Source organism: Pongo abelii, chromosome 1, assembly GCF_028885655.2.
Source record: "Pongo abelii isolate AG06213 chromosome 1, NHGRI_mPonAbe1-v2.0_pri, whole genome shotgun sequence".
NCBI classification, from domain to species: Eukaryota; Metazoa; Chordata; class Mammalia; order Primates; family Hominidae; genus Pongo; species Pongo abelii.
Window position 1 is genome coordinate 899726 of NC_071985.2, and position 21718 is coordinate 921443.

General features: G+C 35.9%; 2 protein-coding genes across 2 annotated transcripts in view; both read right to left on the bottom strand.

The window, feature by feature from the left end:
* LOC100452262 (olfactory receptor 2L13) overlaps window positions 1-7317 on the bottom strand; it is a 66499-nt gene extending 59182 nt beyond the window's left edge. The window contains exon 1 of the mRNA XM_063724198.1: window positions 7218-7317. The gene's annotated coding sequence lies outside the window, so the exon portion shown is untranslated. The remainder of the gene's footprint in view (window positions 1-7217) is intronic.
* Window positions 7318-10026: 2709 nt separating this feature from the next.
* LOC100453373 (olfactory receptor 2L5) lies at window positions 10027-21213 on the bottom strand. Its single transcript, XM_054560749.1, has 2 exons — window positions 21135-21213; window positions 10027-12378 (listed from the first exon to the last, which is right to left on the bottom strand). The coding sequence occupies exon 2, from the start codon at window positions 12355-12357 to the stop codon at window positions 11419-11421; it is 939 nt and encodes a 312-aa protein (XP_054416724.1). The 5' UTR covers window positions 12358-12378; window positions 21135-21213; the 3' UTR covers window positions 10027-11418.
* Between the last annotated feature and the right edge of the window lie 505 nt (window positions 21214-21718).

Here is a 21718-nt window from a genome sequence, read left to right on the forward strand (position 1 = left end):
CATTTGTGGACTTTTCCTTGCAATATTGTCAGACCGCATTTGATCACAGGAGAAACCATGGAAAGCAAAACAGCGGATAAGAGAGGACTACTTATAGAACAGTAAGCCAATTGTTTTTAAAAATCCTTAGTTTAGTTAGACTGTGAATTATTTATAGAACTTTACAACACTTAAATGATGAACTAGGCCGGGCACGGTGGCTCACGCCTGTAATCCCAGCACTTTGGGAGGCCGAGGCGGGCGGATCTCGAGGTCAGGAGATGGAGACCATCCTGGCTAACATGGTGAAACCCCGTCTCTACTAAAAAAACACAAAAAATTAGCCGGGCAAGGTGGCGGGCGCCTGTAGTCCCAGCTACTCGGGAGGCTGAGGCAGGCGAATGGCGTTAACCCGGGAGGTGGAGCTTGCAGTGAGCCAAGATTGCGCCACTGCACTCCAGCCTGGGCGACAGAGCAAGACTCTGTCTCCAAAAGACAAAAACAAAAAAAAAGATTAACTAATTTATTCTATTTAGAAAAAAACTATTTTCTTACACAGAGATTAATATTTGATGAGACAAATATTTATAACCAAAATTTTTTCTAAGAAGTATATACATTTATAGGAAAAATAATTTGTCTTACAACTTCAAAAGGATATGAATGTTTGATGCCCAACACAATCTCAGATGCCATTAAGATCATGTGCTATGCTTAAAACATACGCATGGAAAGGTAAATTAAATGCATATGCTATGGATCCATATTATGAATAAATTAGCATTACTTTTTCTCGATGCTTTTTCTTACTAAATTTATTCCTTAAGACTTACTTCTAAAACTGCAGCAGCCTATGACTCATTTGGAGGAATTTATATTTCCTTCTTGAATTGTCTTTGCATAGTAATTCCAAGTCAAACTTTCTCTAAGTCAGACATCATTATTTGGTTCTTCTATTTAAAAATGTAGAATGAATTGTTATTTTAAGTACCTTTTTCATGAAATGTAATTCATAGTCTTGATTTTGAAAGTCCACCACCATCAAATGTCCATTCTGTTTTGCCTCGTCATCCAATTTCTGAATTCTCAAGTTAATGCAGACCCTCTATCTCAATATCTATATGCCAAGTTCATTTTAGCTTCCATGTTTCTGCTCAAGCTCTCCCCAAATACGATGTATATTCTGTGTCTTTGCTTCCCTCATGCTTAGATTACATAGACTTTAGGGATCCTCCCATTCATATGAAGGATCATAAGTATATTTATCAATTTTTGTTAAATCCATAAAGTATAATGTAATCTAAGCATTAGGGAAGCAAAGACAATAAATCACTTTATGTCTTCAAAAGACAGGATTTGGATAAATGACCATTCACTTAAATAGAAAAAAGGAAACAGCAACCTGACAGTTTTCTGGGTAGAGGTGGTTCAAGTATTCTTCTCCAGATAGAAGACATCAGTGGACAACTTTGCACAGGATGCATAAAAGGAATGAAGTTTTTAGGCTTGAAAATTATTTTAGAGCCAAAGGTCAGCCGACCTTTGAGGAAGTGTAACAATATGAAAGAGTAAGATCCACACAGTATGCAAACTCACACCTATACACACACACACAAAGATGCACACTCCTTTAAGGATCAATACACGTATATGTACACTGAGTTAAAACTATCACAAACCTGCAAAAAGAGTGAGTTTTTAAAATTAAGAATTCCTATCTTCAGGAATGAAGATGTCTATGATATGTTATAAAATCCACCAAATAAATATCATTAGCTATATACAAGGATGTGAAGTGTAACAATAAATGACTCTTGGAAATTAAAGATACAATAATTGATACCATATTAAATGAAAGTTTCAAAATACAAGAGTGAAAAATCTATCAGAAGGAAAAAAAACAACCTGAAAAGATTAGAAGAGGCAAAAATATTAGAAAATTAATATAACAGGACCAACATATACTTACAGGCATTCCCAGAACTGCACATAGCAAATAATAATAAACTCAATACCATACAAAAATTCTCAGAACTGAAATATATTAGGCACCATATTCAGATGGCATGTAAAATCACAAAGTGAGAAATATTTTTAGTAAAATATTTCATGAAAATTCTGTCTTCTAGAAAACACATTCTAAAAATTTTAATTATAAGTTTTTGAGAGAAATAGTAATAATAATCAGAAGAAATCTATGTATATATGTATCGCCATCAGGATTTACAGGAGTATATATTTTTTATATTTAATCAACAAATTTCATAAGACGAGATGATGCTGTCAAACCCCTTGCTGCAGATATAAAGTGGAATGTAATTATGTTGACAGAATGGGAGAAAGGTAATGAGTGTGGGGGTAGTGATGTTGGGGGAAGCAGGTCACTATTGACAGTGGCCTGTGTCATGAGTCAAGGGCTGGTATTTGGGGTATATAAATCAAGCATTAGCAGATAAGCATATTGTTTGAAAATACATGGACAAAAATAGGGAAAAACTGGTAAGAAAATCTGAAGTCCTTAACTTTGGGGTCAGGAAGGGTCTGTTATGGGTCCAATATTTTAGCTTGTGGACTGTTGTCACCATGTCTATGCGTTACTTGAATAAAACATTAAAGTGATGTAAAAATTATGTCACAGTTACGAATTTAACCCACAACTTCATCATAATAATGAGACTGACACTTTTTTTTTTTTTTTGAGATGGAGTCTTGCTCTGTCGCCCAGGCTGGAGTGCAGTGGTGCGATCTCAGCTCACTGCAAGCTCCGCCTCCCGGGTTCATGCCATTCTCCTGCCTCAGCCTCCCGAGTAGCTGGGACTACAGGTGCCCGCCCCCACGCCCGGCTAGTTTTTTGTATTTTTAGTAGAGACGGGGTTTCACCGTGTTAGCCAGGATGGTCTCAATCTGCTGACCTGGAGATCCGCCCACCTCGGCCTCCCAAAGTGCCGGGATTACAGGCGTGAGCCACCGCGCCCGGCCAAGACGGACACTTTTTGGTCTAAGATGCGGAGAAAGACACAAATGTCCACTTTCACAGCATCTATTCAACGTATTACTGGAAGTTCAGCCAAAGCAATTGAACAAAAAAAAAAAAAAAAAAAGGAAAGATAAATATGTTATCTTAATTCAAAAGAAAGAAGTAAAATAATTTTTATTTGTTTATGACATAACTATATATGTAGAAAACCTTAGGACTCCACGCAAAGAAAACTGTTATAAATAATTAACACAATAAGCAAAATTGCAGCATGCAACATCAACAGCAAAAACCTTTTGCACTCCTATACACCCACAATTTGCTGTGACTCATTGAAAGTGTCAGAAGTAAAATTATGTCTGTTCTGAGCCTAGGCTTCAAGCGGCTATACACTAACAATAAACAATCTAAAAATGAGATTGTGATTTTATTTACAATAGTATAAAAAAGAAATGGAACACTTAGGATTAAACCTAACCAAGGAAGTAAAAGGCTTATATATTGAAAAATGACAAACTGTTTATTAGAACAATTAAAGAAGACACAAATAAATGGAAATACATTCTGTATTTATAGATTGGAAGGCTTAACACTGTTGTCAGGAATATCCAAAGTCACTTAAAGATTCAATGGAATCTCTATGAAAATTCTAATGATAAATCTTTTTCAGAAATAGAAAAACCCATGCTAAAATTTATATGGAATTTCAAGGGACCTTAAATAGTCAAAAAATCTGGAAAACATTTTTTTAAGGACAAAATTGAAAAACTGATACTTTCTGATTTTAAAACTTGCCAAACGCCTCCAGATTTGTTTTTTTTCACTTAGTCTTTATTTGGCTATGCAGACTCTTTTTGGTTCCATATGAATTTGAGAATTGTTTTTTCTACTTCTGTGAAGAATGATGGTGGTATTTTGACGGGAATTACACTGAATTTATAGATTGTTTTGGCAATATGGTCATTATCACAATATTGATTCTACCTATCCATGAGCATGGTATGTGTTTCCATAGGTTTGCTTCACCTATGATTTCCTTCAGCAGTGTTTTGTAGTTTTCCTTATAGAGTTATCTCACCTCCTTGGTTAGGTGTATTCCTAAGCAGTTTATTATTTGCAGCTGATTTGTGTACATTAATTTTGTATCCTGAAACTTTGCTGAATTCTTGTATCAGTTTTAGAAGTTTTCTGGAGAAGGCTTTAGAGTTTTCTAGGTAAACAATCATATTATCAGCAAAGAGGGACAGTTTGGTTTCCTCTTTACTGATTTGGATGCCCTTTATTTCATTCCCTTTCTGACTGTTCTGGCTAGGACTTCCAATACTACATTGAAGAGGTGAGAGTGAGCATCCTTGAATTTTTCCACTTCCAAGAACTACAGAAATCAAAACAGTATGACATTGGTATAAAGCCAGACATGTATATCAATAAAAGAAAAGAGAGGACAGGTGCCATGGCTCACACCTGAAATCCCAGCACTTTGGGAGGCTGAGGCAGGCAGATTGCTTGAGCTCAGAACGTCGAGACCAGCCAGTGAAACATGGTAAAATCCTGTCTGTACAAAAAAATACAAAAATTAGCCAGGTGTGGTGGCTCGCACCAGTAGTCTCATCTACTTGGGGGCTTGAGATGGGAGGGTTGCTTGAGCCCAGGAGGCAGAGGTTGCAGTGAGCCAAGATCACACCACCACATTCCAACCTGTGTGACAGAGTGAGACCCTGTTTCAAAAAAAAAAATGAAGGAGAAGAAGAAGAAGAAATAGGAAACAGAGTCAAGAAATAGACTGTCATATACACAGCAATATTTTTTTGGCAAGCAAACCAAGTTTACTCAATGTGGAAGGGACAGTCTTTTCAATAAACAGTGTTTGAAAAACTAGATATCTACATTCAAAATATTGAAATTGGATGCTTACTTTTCCACTTGCTTTCATTTTTGTAAGTCTTGCTTTCATTTTTGTAAGTCTCCTAAAATGTATATACCTATGCATCAGCATTAATGATGTTATACACAGGAGGAAAAAGCGAGCAGAAAAATTTCTGATATTTTCATCACAAGTAGAAAAACCAACCTTCAACCCCAGTGATGTCCTACATGAATGGAATGATACCAGCATGAACTTTTATTGACTATCTCCACACACTGGCACTTGCAATATTTCAGGATTGTTCTGTGATTCCATTGGTTTTAATCCTAATAAAAAGCTCTTTACATTGACATCACCACCGAATTCTTAGATGACAAAAATTGAGATTCAGAGTTTGTAAGTGAACTTCTCTAGATCACAAAGTAAGAAGCAGCATTAAGATTACAACGAGCATCATACAATCACACATCACTCATGGCAAAAGAAATCAAACCAAAACAAAACAAAACACCAACCAAGTAGGTACAAGGAAATGTTACCCCTTACAATAATTATTGTGAATGTGGGTTCTTTAATTTCACTTGAGCCCATAAAAGCATAGTCTAATATAATGTATCCCTGTCTCTTCCATTGACTATCATTTCCCTTCCCCTCCAGAAAACACATTTATGAATTAGCTGCAAAACCACTTTCAGTTGTCTGCATTTCATACTCCAATATTTCCGCTGAATAGTGTTAGAGAAAGTACAGTCATTAGTGCTGAAATTCACCTCAATTCTATTTCTGAAACAAAGTCCTCTTAAGCACTTGCCAGAGTCCCTTCTTCGCTGTGATCAATAAAAATTTAAAAATAAAATTATAATTAGTACCTTTATTATTTCCTCATTTCCAAACACTCAGTGCCTTTGCTTAGCTGACAGCAGTCCTAGAGTCATCATAGGAACAAATTCATTTTTCTGAGTAAGCATTAAGAATATTGCTTAAAGAAATGCATATATTCATTTTTCTTCCCTACACATGAGATTTCACAGACCTTCATTGGGATTCGGTAGCAGCCATGAATCCAGTCCTTTTTACCTGGAGAATGAGATTAACAGTTGTTTTGCTGGTATTCACTGGGGATTGTCCACTGAGACTTTGGACATTCTAGGTTGAGTCACTAACACAGAGGATGGCCTTAGTCCAAAGTTCAGAAATGAGTTCTGATCATGTATTTAGATGTTTCAAGGCATGTCAAGGGTAAATTCAATGGAGAAAGAAACAAACATATTTATTCACATTATGTCAATGTTTTTGTGTTTCTAAACTTTATGAAACCCTATAGTTTGAATGTTGTTATTCAGGCAGCCATAGTAATAATGAATCTGCATACATTAATTTCTTTCTGAGTTTGATTTATTTTGGCAATAAGATTTAAACCGCTAAAATAGAATGAGGTTAATTTAGTAAAAACACATAAGTAGAAATTATTAAGCTATCACATACATGGGAGTTACCTTTTAACATATTTTAGGTATTATACATGTTCACATTGGTTCTTTATATTTGGAAATGCTCATTAAATTATACCGTGATTTTTCTCCTATTAAAACAGATAATAAAATATTGTTACTACTCTGATTTATTAATATTTAGAAAATATTTAGTAATTTAATTAAATTTTTATTCAGTAGAGTGCTTTAAATGTTCTCAAATTTCTTATTTTTTTACTAAATGAATTGATACAGTCTACCTGAGAAAAGTAATATTTCTTCATTTTTAATTTTCTTGAGTTTTAAAAGTACTTGAATTTTTCCATGTGTATGTAATTGATAAATTATTATTTGACACATTATGATATGTATTTTTATTTATATTTATTGTGATATATATTTTGATATGTATAGGCTAGTCAGATGAAGCAGTGGGAGTGGAGAAGGAACCAAGAAACCTGTAACTGGTTGTGATCAATTAGTTGTAAACACTACTGTACTTGGACCAGCCAATTTGATGTACTGATGCATATATAAGTTGTATAATGATCCAGTCAGGGTAGTTAGTATACATTCCTGGTGAGGACAATTTCCTGAAAGTCCAAGTGTACAGATGTTTCAATACTCCTGCATTTGAAAAGTTGAAGAATTTTTTTGCAAGTTTAAAACCTTGGCTGTTAACATAATAGTAGGTGCCATGTCTACCGCAACCAGGTAACTGTTTTCACATTGTTAAAACACAAAACCTATATGTGCTGAAAGAGGAGGTAACACTCCTTATTTGATGTGGGAAGATAGATTTCAAGGGAATTTTTGTAAAAAAAGGAAGATTTGTAGGTATACCTCAAAACTACCCACAGGGTCACATCACATATGCAAATATGGGGGATATGAGTCAACAACTTATTCCTGAAATACATACCCCAGAACTCCTGAGAGTTTCCTGGACGTAGAAATTGACTATTTCACACTTCTGCAGTAGAAACGACGAAACTAAGCAGATCGTGGGCCACAACTTGTTTTATTCTAAAAGAAGAGATTAGAATAAGAAATATAAATAAAACTGAGCTGCTAATATTACATTTTTCCATGTCTGTATTTAGTCCATTTGAATTATTCATTAAGTCAAACAGATTTTTAAATGCATAATCATATTTACTTATAAAGAAGCCCCATTCTATTTCCCAAAGAGACAAAATTCAGGTGATAACCATTTATGTCAAATCTTTTGTTAAAGAGCAAGGGACATTGGCACAGGCCTGTAATTCCACCTACAGGGAGACTGAGGCAGATGGATTGTTATGGGGCCACAGGGTTCAATTGCCCATGGAGTGGTAGCAGACCAAAACACCAAAACAGCAGGAGTTGCAGCAGAGAAAGGGTTTATTAATCATAGGTCAGCTGAAGGAGGAAGAGACAGGAAGCCTCAAATCAGACTTCTGGAGAGACCTGGACGTGATTTTTTTTTTTTTTTTTTTTTTTTTTTGAGAAGGAATCTTGCTCTGTCACTCAGGCTGGAGTGCAGTGGCGCAATCTTGGCTCACTGCAAGCTCCGCCTCCTGGGTTCATGCCATTCTCCTGCCTCAGCCTCCTGAGTAGCTGGGACTAAAGTCACCTGCCACCACGCCCAGCTAATTTTTTGTATTTTTAGTAGAGACGGGGTTTCACTGTGTTAGCTAGGATGGTCTCAATCTCCTGACCTCGTGATCCACCTGCCTCGGCCTACCAAAGTGCTGGGATTATAGGCGTGGACATGACATTTTTAGGGAGTCTGGATGGGTGATGGGCTAAAGTGTGGGGATTGCTGATTGGTCGAGGCGTGAGTGGTGGAGTCATGAGACAGGGAGATGAAGATGCTGCATCCTGCACTGAGTCAGTTTCTCAAACACGCTAACTTTGAGTAATCACCATTCTACTCTCTGTTTCTTTGTATTCTGTTTATTTTTAGGCCCAATATATCAGGGGAAATTCAGCCCCCGATATTTCCTGTGGGTCCTTTTCTATTTTCCCTAAGTGTCCACTGGTCTGGGAAATAAAGGGACAGAGTACAAAGAGAGAAATTTTAAAGCTGGGTGTCTGGGGGAGACATCACATGTCGGCAGGTTCCGTGGTGCCCCCTGAACCGTAAAACCAGCAAGTTTTTATTAGCGACTTTCAAAAGGGGAGGGAGTGTATGAATAGGGTGTGGGTCGCGGAGATCACATGCTTCACAAGGTAATAAAATATCACAATGCAAATGGAGGCAGGGCGAGATCACAGGACTGGGGCGAAATTAAAATTGCTAATGAAGTTTCGGGCACGCATTGTCATTGTTAACATCTTCTCAGGAGACAGGGTTTGAGAGTAGACAACTGGTCTGAACAAAATTTATTAGGCGGGAATTTCTTCGTCCTAATAATCCTGGGAGCACTACGGGAGACTGGGGCTTATTTCATCCCTTATATACGATTGTAAAAGACAGCCGTCCCCAAAGCGGCCATTTCAGAGGCCTCCCCCTAGGAACTCATTCTCTTTCTCAGGGCTGTTCCTTGCTGAGAAAAAGAATTCAGCGATATTTCTCCTATTTGCTTTTGAAAGAAGAGAAATATGGCTCTGTTCCGCCTGGCTCACAGGCAGCCAGAGTTTAAGGTTATCTCCCTTGTTCCCTGAATATTGCTGTTATCCTGTTCTTTTTTCAAGGTGCCCAGATTTCATATTGTTCAAACACACATGCTCTACAAACAATTTGTGCAGTTAATGCAATAGTCACAGGGTCCTGAGGTGACATACATCTTCCTCAGCTTACGCAAATGACGGGATTAAGAGATTAAAGTAAAAACAGGCATACGAAATCACAAGGGTATTGATTGGGGAAGTGATAAGTGTCCATGAAATCTTCACAATTTATGTTCAGAGATTACAGTAAAGACAGGGGTAAGAAATTATAAAAGTATTAATTTGGGGAACTAATAAATGTCCATGAAATCTTCACAATCCATGTTCTTCTGCCATGGCTTCAGCCAGTCCCTCCGTTCGGGGTCCCTGACTTCCCACAACACCAATATATAAGTGAGATCATGCAGTATTTTTCTTCTTGTGTCTGAAAGCCAGTCTGGATTGAAGGACAGAAAGAAATGGGACTTTCACTGGAAGGCTACAATCATAGTAACATAATCATTTCCAGTTTTTCCCAGCTTGAGAGAACCAGCATGAACCATGCTTGGGATTCTCTCCAGGAAAGTTCCGTGTGAAAACGTCTGAAAGATGCAGGATCTTTGAATGACCCTTGAAGAGGAGGAAAGGTTGGTCATGCTGTCTTGGGAGTGGCGGAGGCAGAAGGAAATCCACACATAAGTGGACTGCACAGTTCAAGTCTGCGTTGTTCAAGGGTCAACTGCAGATCAGGCATTTATCACTGTTGTGGTTTGGATAATCTAGGGCTTTTCTTTTTAAAACAATGCTAGATTTGTGGAGGTAAACATATTTATAGTCTACTTTTTACATAGACACACTTATATTTGTCAAATGATTTTTAATGGATACACAGTGTATTTTAATAAAAATGCATTTTATACAAGTAAAGACAAAATGTAGTTTTATATTATTTACAATGAAAAGATAAGTTCAATGTTATAAATATTGAATACATATTTCCTTGAATTTGACAGTCATTTTACTCTATCATCTATTTTATTTTACATTGCTATAATAGCATTTTAAACACATAATATTAAAACCTACAGTATTCTTTTTCAAATCAGATATAAAATTTTCTACATTGGGATTTTAATGGCTATCATTACAAATTCTTGGGCAAGGGGAAGGAGAGCATTAGGACAAATACCTAAAGCATACGGGGCTTAAAACTTAGATGACAGGTTTATCGGTGCAGCAAACCACAATGGCACATGTATACCTATGTAACAAACCTGCACGTTCTGCTCACATATGCCAGAACCCCCATAAAAAATAAACAAACAAAATAAATAAATAAAATTAATAATAAATAAAAATAAAAATATATTTTCTGATCACATGATGTTATTCTTCAAATAAATAGTTTTTATGCACTTTACTTATATTTCCAGAGTGAAGATTATTCTATTTGAGAGCAACAGAAAGAACTTTAGAAAAATAGTTATAGAAAAATGTTACATTATGGAAAGTTGTATAATGCAGGGCTTTTCTCTTACTTGTTCATTCTACCTTCCTTCTTGCCTCCTCTCCTCAGAGATTAAAGCGTTTCTCAGGAATGGGCTCTTATGGAGAGCCATGGCCTTTCACTCAGAGAATGGACCTAAGCAGATAACTTTTATGAAAATAATGTTGATCCTTTTAGACACAGACCTAAGCAGGTATAAAAATAGTGGAGCAGAGGAGCTGATCCCAATTCAAGATCTATACACTTGTTGATTTAGAAGAGTAAGCAGAAAAAAAATTGTTCGGAAGAGAATGTCTTGCATGAGAATACTCGTGGCTACTCAGGAGACAAACATTGTATGTGTTGTGATGTGACTGGGGAATGGTTCAAATAACCTACTCCATGCTCAACTAAGTCTAAGTCAACTGTAGGCTAAGAGGTTCTATAGAAGGTAACTTCCGTAGAATCTCTTATAAAGAAATTGTTGTTTTACTAAAGCCAAATTGGCTTCACCCCAGACATAATTATTTATCCTGAGGTAAATTTATTAATAAATCATTACTTTAGCAAAAAGAGGAACACATACACACCAGTTGAGAGTAAATAAAATATTATTTAATATTCAATTAGATTCAGTAATCTTAATTTATTGTTTTTGTCTTATTTTAATAATAATGGGAAACAATCAACATATAACTATTATGCTGAATGATATGATTCCTTTGGACATTTATTGTTTTGATTTATACATGATAATGAAATTCTATGGCCTCACAATTTAGTGTAAAATATATGATCTGTCTTTTGATAAAAAGAAACACAAACAAAAACAAAATAGATGTCTTAGAATATGCAACTATAATGTCAAGACTAAATTAAAAGACAAATGTTCTGAATTAATCTCTGTTTGACATACTGGGCATGTAATAATGTTTTTCTTCACTGCTGTACACTGCTAAGTTGATATGAACCTAGTGCTTTGACTCTAAGACAGAACGTATGTCTACATTTTCACCGAGAAGATATTCTGAATCACTCGTGTCAGGGCCCCCATCACCTCCTTGTTTCTCAGGCTGTAGATGATGGGGTTGAGCATTGGGGTGAGGATGGTATAGAAAACAGCCAGAACCTTGTCCTCTGTCAGAGATCGCAGGGATCTTGGACATAGATAGGTATAAGCAAAGGGTGCATAGTAGAAAGTTACTACAGTGAGGTGGGTGCTGCAGGTTGAATAGGCCTTTTTCCTCCCTTCTGCAGAGCGCATGCGGTAGACAGCAAGGAGAACCCGGCCATAGGAACATGCAATGCCAGTGAAGGGAAACACAAGAAATATGGTGCTGCTCAAAAACACAGTGTACTCATAGACCCAGGTGTCTGTACAGGCTAATGTCAACATAGTTGGAACATCACAGAAAAAATGATTGATGGCTCTGGACTTGCAATATGGGATACGGAATGCATATACCGTGTGAGCACAAGAGTTGATGGAGCCTATCATCCAAGATCCTGTTATCATCAGCACACACATTCTTTTGCTCATACAGATGGGATAGTGGAGAGGAAAGCAAATAGCCACATAACGATCATAGGCCATTGATGTCAGGAGCAGCGCTTCTGCACCTGCAAAAGTCATGAAGAAGAAACTCTGAATCCCACATCCAATGAAGGAGATAGACTTGTTTCCATACAGAAAATCAGAAGCCATCTTAGGAACAATGGTGGAGATGTAATTTAGGTCAATGAGGGAGAGCTGACTAAGTAGGAAATACATGGGTGTGTGGAGATGGGTGTCCAAGAAGATGAGAAGAATCATGGATAGGTTTCCAATTAGAGCCATTAGGAAAATGAGAACAATGAGAATGAAGAGGAAAAGGCCAATTTTTGATGGTGGGAATAGCCCCAATAAGATGAAATCAGTTGACGTTTGATTGTAATTTTCCATGGGGCATTTGTACGATCCTTCCTGAAGGGAGACACAAGGGTAAGTCAAGTACAGTAATTCCCCATTATCTGCAGGGGTTGCATTCCAAGTCCCCCAGTGAATGCCTGAAATTGCGGTTGACACTGAACCCTATATACACTATTTTTTATATCCATCAATATGTATTATAAGTTTTAATTTATAAATTAGACAAGGAAGAGATTAACAAAAATAGCCACAAATAAAATAGAACAACTATATACTGTAATAAAAGTTATGCGAATGCAGTTTCTATCTTTTTCTTTTTCTCAAAATACCTCGTTGTACTGTGCTCATTTTTCTTGTGATGACAAAATGCTTCATGGGAAGACAAAATGTCTACATGATGAAATAAAGTGAAGGGAACAATGTAGGCACTATGATGCAACACTGGGCTATGACTGAAAACCAATTTATAATTTATGAAGTGTTCATTTGTGGCATTTTCCACCCAATATTTTCAGACTGCAGTTGATCACAGGAGAAACTATGGAAAGCAAAACAGTGGATAAGTGGGGACTATGTATAGAACAGTAAGCCAATTGTTTTTAAAAATCCTTAGTTTAGTTAGACTGTGAATTATTTATACAACTTTATAACTCTTAAATGACTAATCTTTCCTATTTAGAAAAAAATCATATTCTCTATCCAGAGATTAATATTTGATGAGACAAATATTTATAACCAAAATTTTTTCTAAGAAATATATACATTTATAGGAAAAATCATTTGTCTTACAACTTCAAAAGGATAGGAATGTTTGATGTCCAACACAAACTCAGATGTAATCAAGATCATATGTTATGCTTAAAACAAATGCATGGAAAGGTAAGTTAAATGCTTATATCATGGATCTTATTATGAATAAATTAGCATTATGTTTTCTGGATGATTTTTTTCTACATTTATTGTGTAAGACTTACTTCTAAAGCTGCAGCAGCCTATGACTCATTTGGAGGAACTTATATTTCCTTCTTGAATTGTCTTTGCATAATAATTCCAAGTCACATATGTATATATGTGCCATGTTGGTCCAATGTATACATATGTGACTTGGAATTATTATGCAAAGCACGTTGTGCACATGTACCCTAAAACTTAAAGTATAATAAAAAATAAAATAAAATAATAAAAAAAATAAAATAAATGAAAGTTATATAAAAAAAAATAATAATAATTCCAAGTCAAACTTTCTCTAAGTCAGACATCATTATTTGGTTCTTCTATTTAAAAATGTAGAATGAATTATTATTTTAAGTACCCTTTTCAAGAAATGTAACTCACAGTCTTGGTTTTTAATGTCTTCTACCATTAAATGTTCATTCTCTTTTGCCTCCTCATTCAGTTTCACAATTCTCAAGTTACTGTGGACCCCAGATATACATATCTGAATATCTATATGCCAGTTTCATTTTAGCTTCCATGTCTCTGCTCAAGCTCTCGCCAGTAGTATGTGTATTCTGTGTTTGCTTCCCTAAGGCTTAGAATCTCTGCTTGGCTGCTGTTGGTGAATAGAACTACTGATTTATGTAAATTAATTTTGTATCATGAAACTTGGCTGAATTCCTTTATTAGTTCTAGGAGCTTTCTGGAGGAGTCTTTAGGGTTTTCTAGGTAAACAATCATATCATCAGCAAACAGCGACAGTTTTACTTCCTCATTACCAATTTGGATGTCCTTTATTTCTTTCTCTTGTCTGATTGCTCTGGCTAGGACTTCCAGTACTATGTGGAAGAGGAGTGGTGAGAGTGGGCATCCTTGTCTTGTTCCAGTTCCAAAAGCTATGGTAATCAAAACAGTATGGCATTGGTATAAAGCCAGACATGTATACCAATAGAAGAAAGGAGAGGTCAGGTGCGTTTGTTCACACCTGTAATCCCAGCACGCTGGGAGCCCGAGGCAGGCAGACTGCTTGAGCTCAGAACATTGAGACCAACCCAAATGGAAAAATCCTGTTTCTACAAAAAATACAAAAATTAGCCAGGGGTGGTGGCTCACACCAGTAGTCCCAGCTACTTGGGGAGGCTGAGGTGGAAGGATTGCTTGAGCCCAGGAGGCTGAGGTTGCAGTGAACCAAGAGGAAGAGGAAGAGGAAGAAGAAGAAGAAGAAGAAGAAGAAGAAGAAGAAGAAGAAGAAGAAGAGGAAGAAGAAGAAGAAGAAGAGGAAGAAGAAGAAGAAGAAGAGGAAGAAGAAGAAGAAGAAGAAGAAGAAGAGGAAGAAGAAGAAGAAGAAGAAGAAGAAGGAGGAGAAGAAGGAGAAGAAGGTGAAGGAGAAGGAGAAGGAGTGGAGGAGGAGGGGGAGGACGGTGAGGAGGAAAATAGAGTCAGGAAATAGACTCTCCTATAAACAGCAATATATTTTTTGGAAACAGAACTGGGTTTACTCAATTGGGAAGGGACAGTGTATTCAATAAACAGTGTTTGAAAAACTGGATAACTACATTCAAAATATTGAAATTGGATGCTTTATACCATATAGAAAAATTAATTCAAAATAAATCAAAGACCTAAGTGTAAGAGCTAAAATCATAAAAGTATAGTCAGTGCCAAAATGAAGTTGTATAGCCTCAGTGGAAAATGATTGAGAGGCTTCTTGATTTATGATGGGTTTCATCCTGATAAACCCATTATGAGTTGAAAATATTGTAAGTAAAATACACATTTACTGTCGGGAAAAAGTCATCTCAATGTTAAAATATTGTAAGTCAAACCATTGTAATTTCAGATGCTCCTTGACTTACAATAGGATTATATGTCCCTATAAATGCATATTAAAGTCAAAAAATCATCAAAATATTGTATTTCTGGATCATCTGTATAGTAATTTCTTAAAAATTAAACAGAATTATTATATGCTCCAGCTATTTAACTTCTGAATGTGGATTCAAAGAAATAAGACCCTCAGAAAGATACTCATATGGCCACATTCACAGCCGTATTATCACAACACCCCAAAGGCAGAAACAATTTAAGTGTCCGTCCACAGAGAAATCAATAAAAAAATGTAGTGAGTACATACATGGACTATTATTCATTTTAATCATGAAATAAATTGTGACACATGCTACAACATAGATGAACTTTGATTACATTATGCAAAGTGAAATAAGCCACAAAGAGGCAAATATTGTATGAATTCTCCTACATGAAGTACCCAGAGTAGTCAAATTCATAGAGACAGAAAGTGGAATGCTGGACCCCAGGGGACCGAGGAAGGGAGACAAGGAGAATAATTGTGTGGAGAACACAATTTTAGTTGGAGAAAATGAAACTGTTCTGGAGATGCATGGTGGTGACGGTTGCACAACAATATAAATGTCCTTAATGCCACAGAACAGTACACTTAAAAGAGTTAAAATGGTGCAGTTTAAGTATATTTACCCTAATTAAAAACATTTAAATGTACTGAAATTATTCCATATTTGGAATTCCAAATACATTTTCAGAAAATTCCTGCAAGTTTCTGAGCCTCTACAGAGCAATTATTTTATGACCTCTGGTAATTTGTGAAGGCCAGTATAGAAGAACAAATTATTTTCATATATGTCATTTGGAAACAGTATGAGATCAGCATTAAAACTGATGCAATAGTATGTAATTTGTATTAGTAATTTAATTATTGTCAGTATAATAGGTACTATTTGTAATTACTAACACAACATTCCAAACATTTCTATCATTTGTATTTTATATAGGGCAATCTATTATAAACTTTCCATGAGACTTATTATCCTAATTTTTAAAAAAGGAAAAGTAACATAGGACAGAATAATAGATGGCACATCAGATCTCATATTTAATGTCATGTTGTAACTGAGTACCTCATTTTTTTTTTTTAATTTTTTGAAGAATTTTATTGAGTCATATAGTCACAGCAAAGGAGATACATGTGGTCAAAACATTACTTAACTTTCCAGACTTGTCTTAAATGAGTTTGAAAATTCTCTTTTTACCTTTCCCTGTCTTCCAATCTCATTTTTATACAAGGAAAATTTAAAGATATACTGGATCTCTTCAATACCTAGAACTGTGATGACTGAGCCTCAACCATATTTCATTAAATATGTTTTTTTTTCTTTTTATTATTATTATTATTATTATTATTATACTTTAGGCTCTATGGTACATGTGCGCAACGTGCAGGTAAGTTACATATGTATACATGTGCCATGCTGGTGCGCTGCACCCACCAACTCGTCATCTAGCATTAGGTGTATCTCCCAATGCTATCCCTCCCCCCTCCCCCCACCCCACAACAGTCCCCAGAGTGTGATGTTCCCCTTCCTGTGTCCATGTGTTCTCATTGTTCAATTCCCACCTATGAGTGAGAATATAACGAATTTTTTTTTTTTTTTTTTGAGATGGAGTCACCCCGTCGCCAAGGCTGGAGTGCAGTGGCGCGATCTCGGCTCACTGCAAGCTCCGCCTCCCGGGTTCACGCCATTCTTCTGCCTCAGCCTCCCAAGTAGCTGGGATTACAGGCGCCCGCCACCACACCCGGCTAATTTTTTTTTTTTATATACATATACTTTTAGTAGAGACAGGGTTTCACCGTGTTAGCCAGGATGGTCTCGATACGAATTTATTTTTTCCTTCTCCCTCACCTCCTTCTTAGCTGATTAGGAATGCAAATACATCCTTTACTGTCTCCACCAGACACATTCTACAAGGCAGGTTTATATGACTTTGTGTTTACCTAGAAGTTCTAGACACGGAACCTTGAAGCAAATCAGGCAACCCCAGAACTCCCTCCCACTAGGAGATTGTCTCAATTTACAACCCAGCTCTGCCTGCGATGGTGCCAGCCAGACCGCCGGATAGAAAAGACATCAGAAGAAAATCACTGGACCCCCTTCTCCTCACCTCCTGCATGTCATTCATGCCAAGACCCCTTTAAAAGACCCTGCCTACTGCCCCGAAAGGGGAAGCACTGCCCATTAAGGCAGAAGCCTGTCCTGCTTCCCCTCAGCTAAGCTTGGAAGAAAAAGTCTCTTTCTACCAGACCTTGCTCTTGTTAACATGACTTTGCAAGTGGTGAGTGGCAGGAGATATATTTTGTGACGTTGCAATATCTCTTGAACACCAATGTAGCATCTCTTTGATTATTCATGTTTCAGGGTTCTAATTCTACCATATAACATTATTTAAATAAAATTAGATCCCTGTCTTTAATGAGGAAGCAGTCTCAGCCATTATACATCTGTCTCAGTAATGTGAAGAGGGCATTTTTTTCTTACGTAAAAATAAATCCAAACAGGTTACTTGTGTCCCTTAATTGTTTATCCACAGAATTAGTTGTAAATATTTTAAGCCCATTTAAAAACATTTCCACTTGCTCTTATTTTTATAACTCTCCTAAAATGTATATTATACCTGGGCATCAGCATTAATGATGTCATACGAAAGATGAAAAAGCAAGGGGAAAAAATTCCGATGATAGTTTCACAGCGATTAGGAAAACCAAAACTTCAACCCGGGAGGCATCATACATGAAAGGAATGATAACAGTATGAACTTTTATTGACTATCTCCACACACTGGCACTTGCAACATGTCAGGATTTGTTCCGTGATTCCATTAGATTTAATCCTAATAACAAGCTCTGCACATTGACATCACCACCAACATTTTATAGATGACAAAATTGAGATTCAGAGGTTGTAAGTGAACTTCTCTAGATCACACACACACACATATGCCTATATATACACAAACACACACATGCATACATAAGTTTATATACACACATACATATCTATGCAAACATATAAATATATATGTTACATATATAAATATACATTTATATACACGTTTAAAAAAAGTATGGTCTAGTTTATCCAAATATTTTTAGGCAGTACATCTGAAATAAGGCTGACTCACTTTTTAATTACCCAAAACAAAAATAAAAGACAGAGGTTAAATTTACTGAAATACATAATCATTATAGATGCTAAATAAATGAGAAATAATAAGATTTTTATATCACGAATAAGATTATTTTAATGGCTAAAATTCAATCATTTAAACTTCTTATGTTTCCTCATGTTATCTGGTTTTATTGTACTTTCCTTGACCGGGCAACAATCATACATATTTTCACAGAAAGAAGATTTCTCAGAAAATCTAAAAGAAATACAATTTCCACCATGTTCCCAATGTAAAAGTTTACCTGTTAGAATAATTCACTTACAAAAAAAATACCCATGTAATCTCCTGTGTAAATCAAGTTGAGGATGTACATATTCAGCATAATAATTACAATTCTATAAATGGTGTTCAAGTTGCAAATGAATAACATATTACTATCTTTTGAAGTCAGAATGCATCATTAAGTTGCATAGATTTTTTTCCTATCCTTCAATTTGGAGTTGAATATGAGCTCATTAAAATAGCCTAATTTAAGTAATTCACATATTCATAGAAGACAAAGATTTTTCAATGATAGTCTCATTATCACAAGGAAGAACAGCTGAATCACAGGATTTAAAGAGAGTTATTCAAGACAGTACAGAGACCTAGTGATAGAGTTGGGAACCAAGGAGGATGGTTCTCTTGAGTCTAGACACTGCAGTTTTCCCTTGGGGCACTGATTTATTTTCCCTATATTTTCCTCAGTTTTGATGAAAAGTATTCTCAAAGAGAAATCATTATTCATTACAAAATATGGCTGCTCCTCTTAAAGTTGGTCTGATCATTTGCATAGGTGCAGAAAATGTGTGAATTTACCAAAAAAAATAGCAAGGGAAATAAGGGTACAAGTTGGCTTTGCTGGAAGTTTTATAAGAAATCAGATTGAACTTTTAAAAGCCTCCAAAATCCAAGCCACACTTTACCAGATTTTGCAAAAACCTAGTTGCTTTCTCTCTTCTGAAGCGATAACTGAAATATCCTAAAGTTCTGAAACTCTGAAACTTCCAGAAAGTGATCTTTCTTACTAACAGATAAGGCTAGGAAATGGTAAAACAGGTGATAGGGTCAGTTTCACTGGAATGGCTGTGAAGTCATTGACTTAGTAAGTCAGCCTGAATTCCTTAAAACAAGCTGTCTGTACCTGAATCTGCATGTCTATAGTAAGAATTATTTCACATTGACAACACTTGTCTAGAATGTCAATCAGATGACACAGAAGAGTGTCCTCTGGAGTATAGGCAAGGACGGCTCTCCACAGCATCCTGGCATGGAATCCTATAGGAGATTCCTCCTTCCTTCAAGTTCCTCCACAATAGATTCTCCTAAGAAGAGACACAGTACATAATGTTGTATTTAACTGACGTGGGAATAACTGATCTTATTTAATATTTACACAATATGTCTTTTTAATTGTTGAGAAGGGTATGAATTTGGAGAACCATAACTCTTTAAGGTGTAAAGGAGTGAAGAATATAAAGTGAATATTTGCTTGTGTGTATGTGTGCTTGCAAGTCATAACCTACCATTGAGGTCCACGATAGTGCATCAGCTCTCACAGATAGATACATAGGTAAGTGGGCAGACAGACATTTTCATGGATAGACAGAAAGTGATTATGAAAGTGAGTATTAAGTATCCTTTGACTGTTATTTTGGGATGAGGATGTGCTTACTCTGCTTCACTGTGTAAGTTCATGGGAGAGAGACTTGGTTTAATACTAAATGGAATCCTAGCTCTTACAATTACTAGAAGGGTAAGCTTTGTTGATGAATGTCTGACCCTGTATTTTATAATTACAACAGGGGGAATAATCCATGGGTTATTAGGAGCTGTCTGTGACATAGTGACCATGTATTACTTGACTGGGTGTATCATTGAAGAGAATCTACAAGTTTCAGCATCTTCATCATTATCATTGCTGGCATCATCAACATAATCACTATCACTTACATTCACACACTTGTTATCCGCTATGACTGTACAGTAATATAGCCTTCACATTGTTTCCACATACTATGCTCATTTCCTTCTTACAAAACCACTGCATGGTTCTTAAAGCAGAAATAATATTTCTATTATTTCACTAGAAGTTTACCTTGTGTACCAAAAGAAAAAATAAATATATTGCAAAATTTAAAAGCACAAAGCACTACAATTTGTCACAAATTGGGTGTAAAAACAAAATTTGGATACCCATAGCACAGCTACTAATCATATGGTTTCCTTAATTATTTATTGCCAGAAGAGGGTCCTTTATTTTAAAACTATATCATTGCTCTACAGACTGGTAATTTTAACCACTCTCATTTCGTCTTACTTTAATGGCCTCCTAATACTTTTAAACAACACTAATTGTTTCTACATATTTCCTTGGAAATACTGGATTCATATGAGGTGAAATAGCAAGTAAGAAACAGCAATAAGATTATTATAAGCATCATATAATTACTCATCACTTGTGGCAAACGAAATCAAACCAAAACCAAAAAATCACCAACCAAGTACGAATGAGGAAATGCTGCCCTCTATGATAATTATTGTGAATATGGGTTTTTAAATTTCACTTGAGCCCAAAAAAGCATAGTTTAATATAATTTAGCCCTATCTCTTCCATTGATCATCATTTCCCTTCCAATCCGGGAAACACATTTATGAATTAGTGGCAAAAATACTTTTGGTTGTCTGTATTCTATACTCCAAAATTTCTGCTGAATTTTCTTAAAAGAAACTACAATTACTAGTGCTCAAACTTCAGTTCGATTTCTGAAATAAAGTCCTCTTAAGCACTTGCCAGAGTCCCTTCTTCCCTATGATCAATAAAAATTTTAAAATACAAATATAATCAGTACCTTTTATTATCTCCTCAATTTCAAAGACACACTGCCTTTGTTGGCTGCCAGCAATTGTATAGTCATCATATGAACAAAGTCCTTTTTCTAAGCAAGATTTCTGAATGGTTTTTTAAGAAATGTATACATTCATTGATCATCCCTACACATGAGATTTCAGAGACCTTTATGGGGATTCCGTAGAAACCATGATCCACTCCTTCTTTACCTGGAGAATGAGATTAACAGTTGTTTTGCTGGTATTCACTGGGGATTGTCCACTGAGACTTTGGACATTCTAGGCTGAGTCACTAATAACAGAGGATGGCCTTAGTCCAAAGTTCAGAAATGAGTTCTCATCATGTAATCAGATGTTTCAAGGCATGTCAAGGTGAAACTCAGTGGCGAAAGAAACAAGTATATTTATTCAGATTATGGTAATGCAATTGTGTCTCTAATACTTTATGAAATCCTACACTTTTTATGTTGTTATTGACTGCATTTATAGCAAAGATGTGTCTGTATATATTAATTTCTTTCCCAATTTAGCTTATTTTAGCAATAAATTCTAGAACATGAAAATGGAACTAGGTTAATTTAATTAA

What these genes read in the sequence shown, in the direction of transcription:
- LOC100453373 (XM_054560749.1), bottom strand. Translation starts at nt 12,357, where the DNA reads ATGGAAAATTACAATCAAACGTCAACTGATTTCATCTTATTGGGGCTA.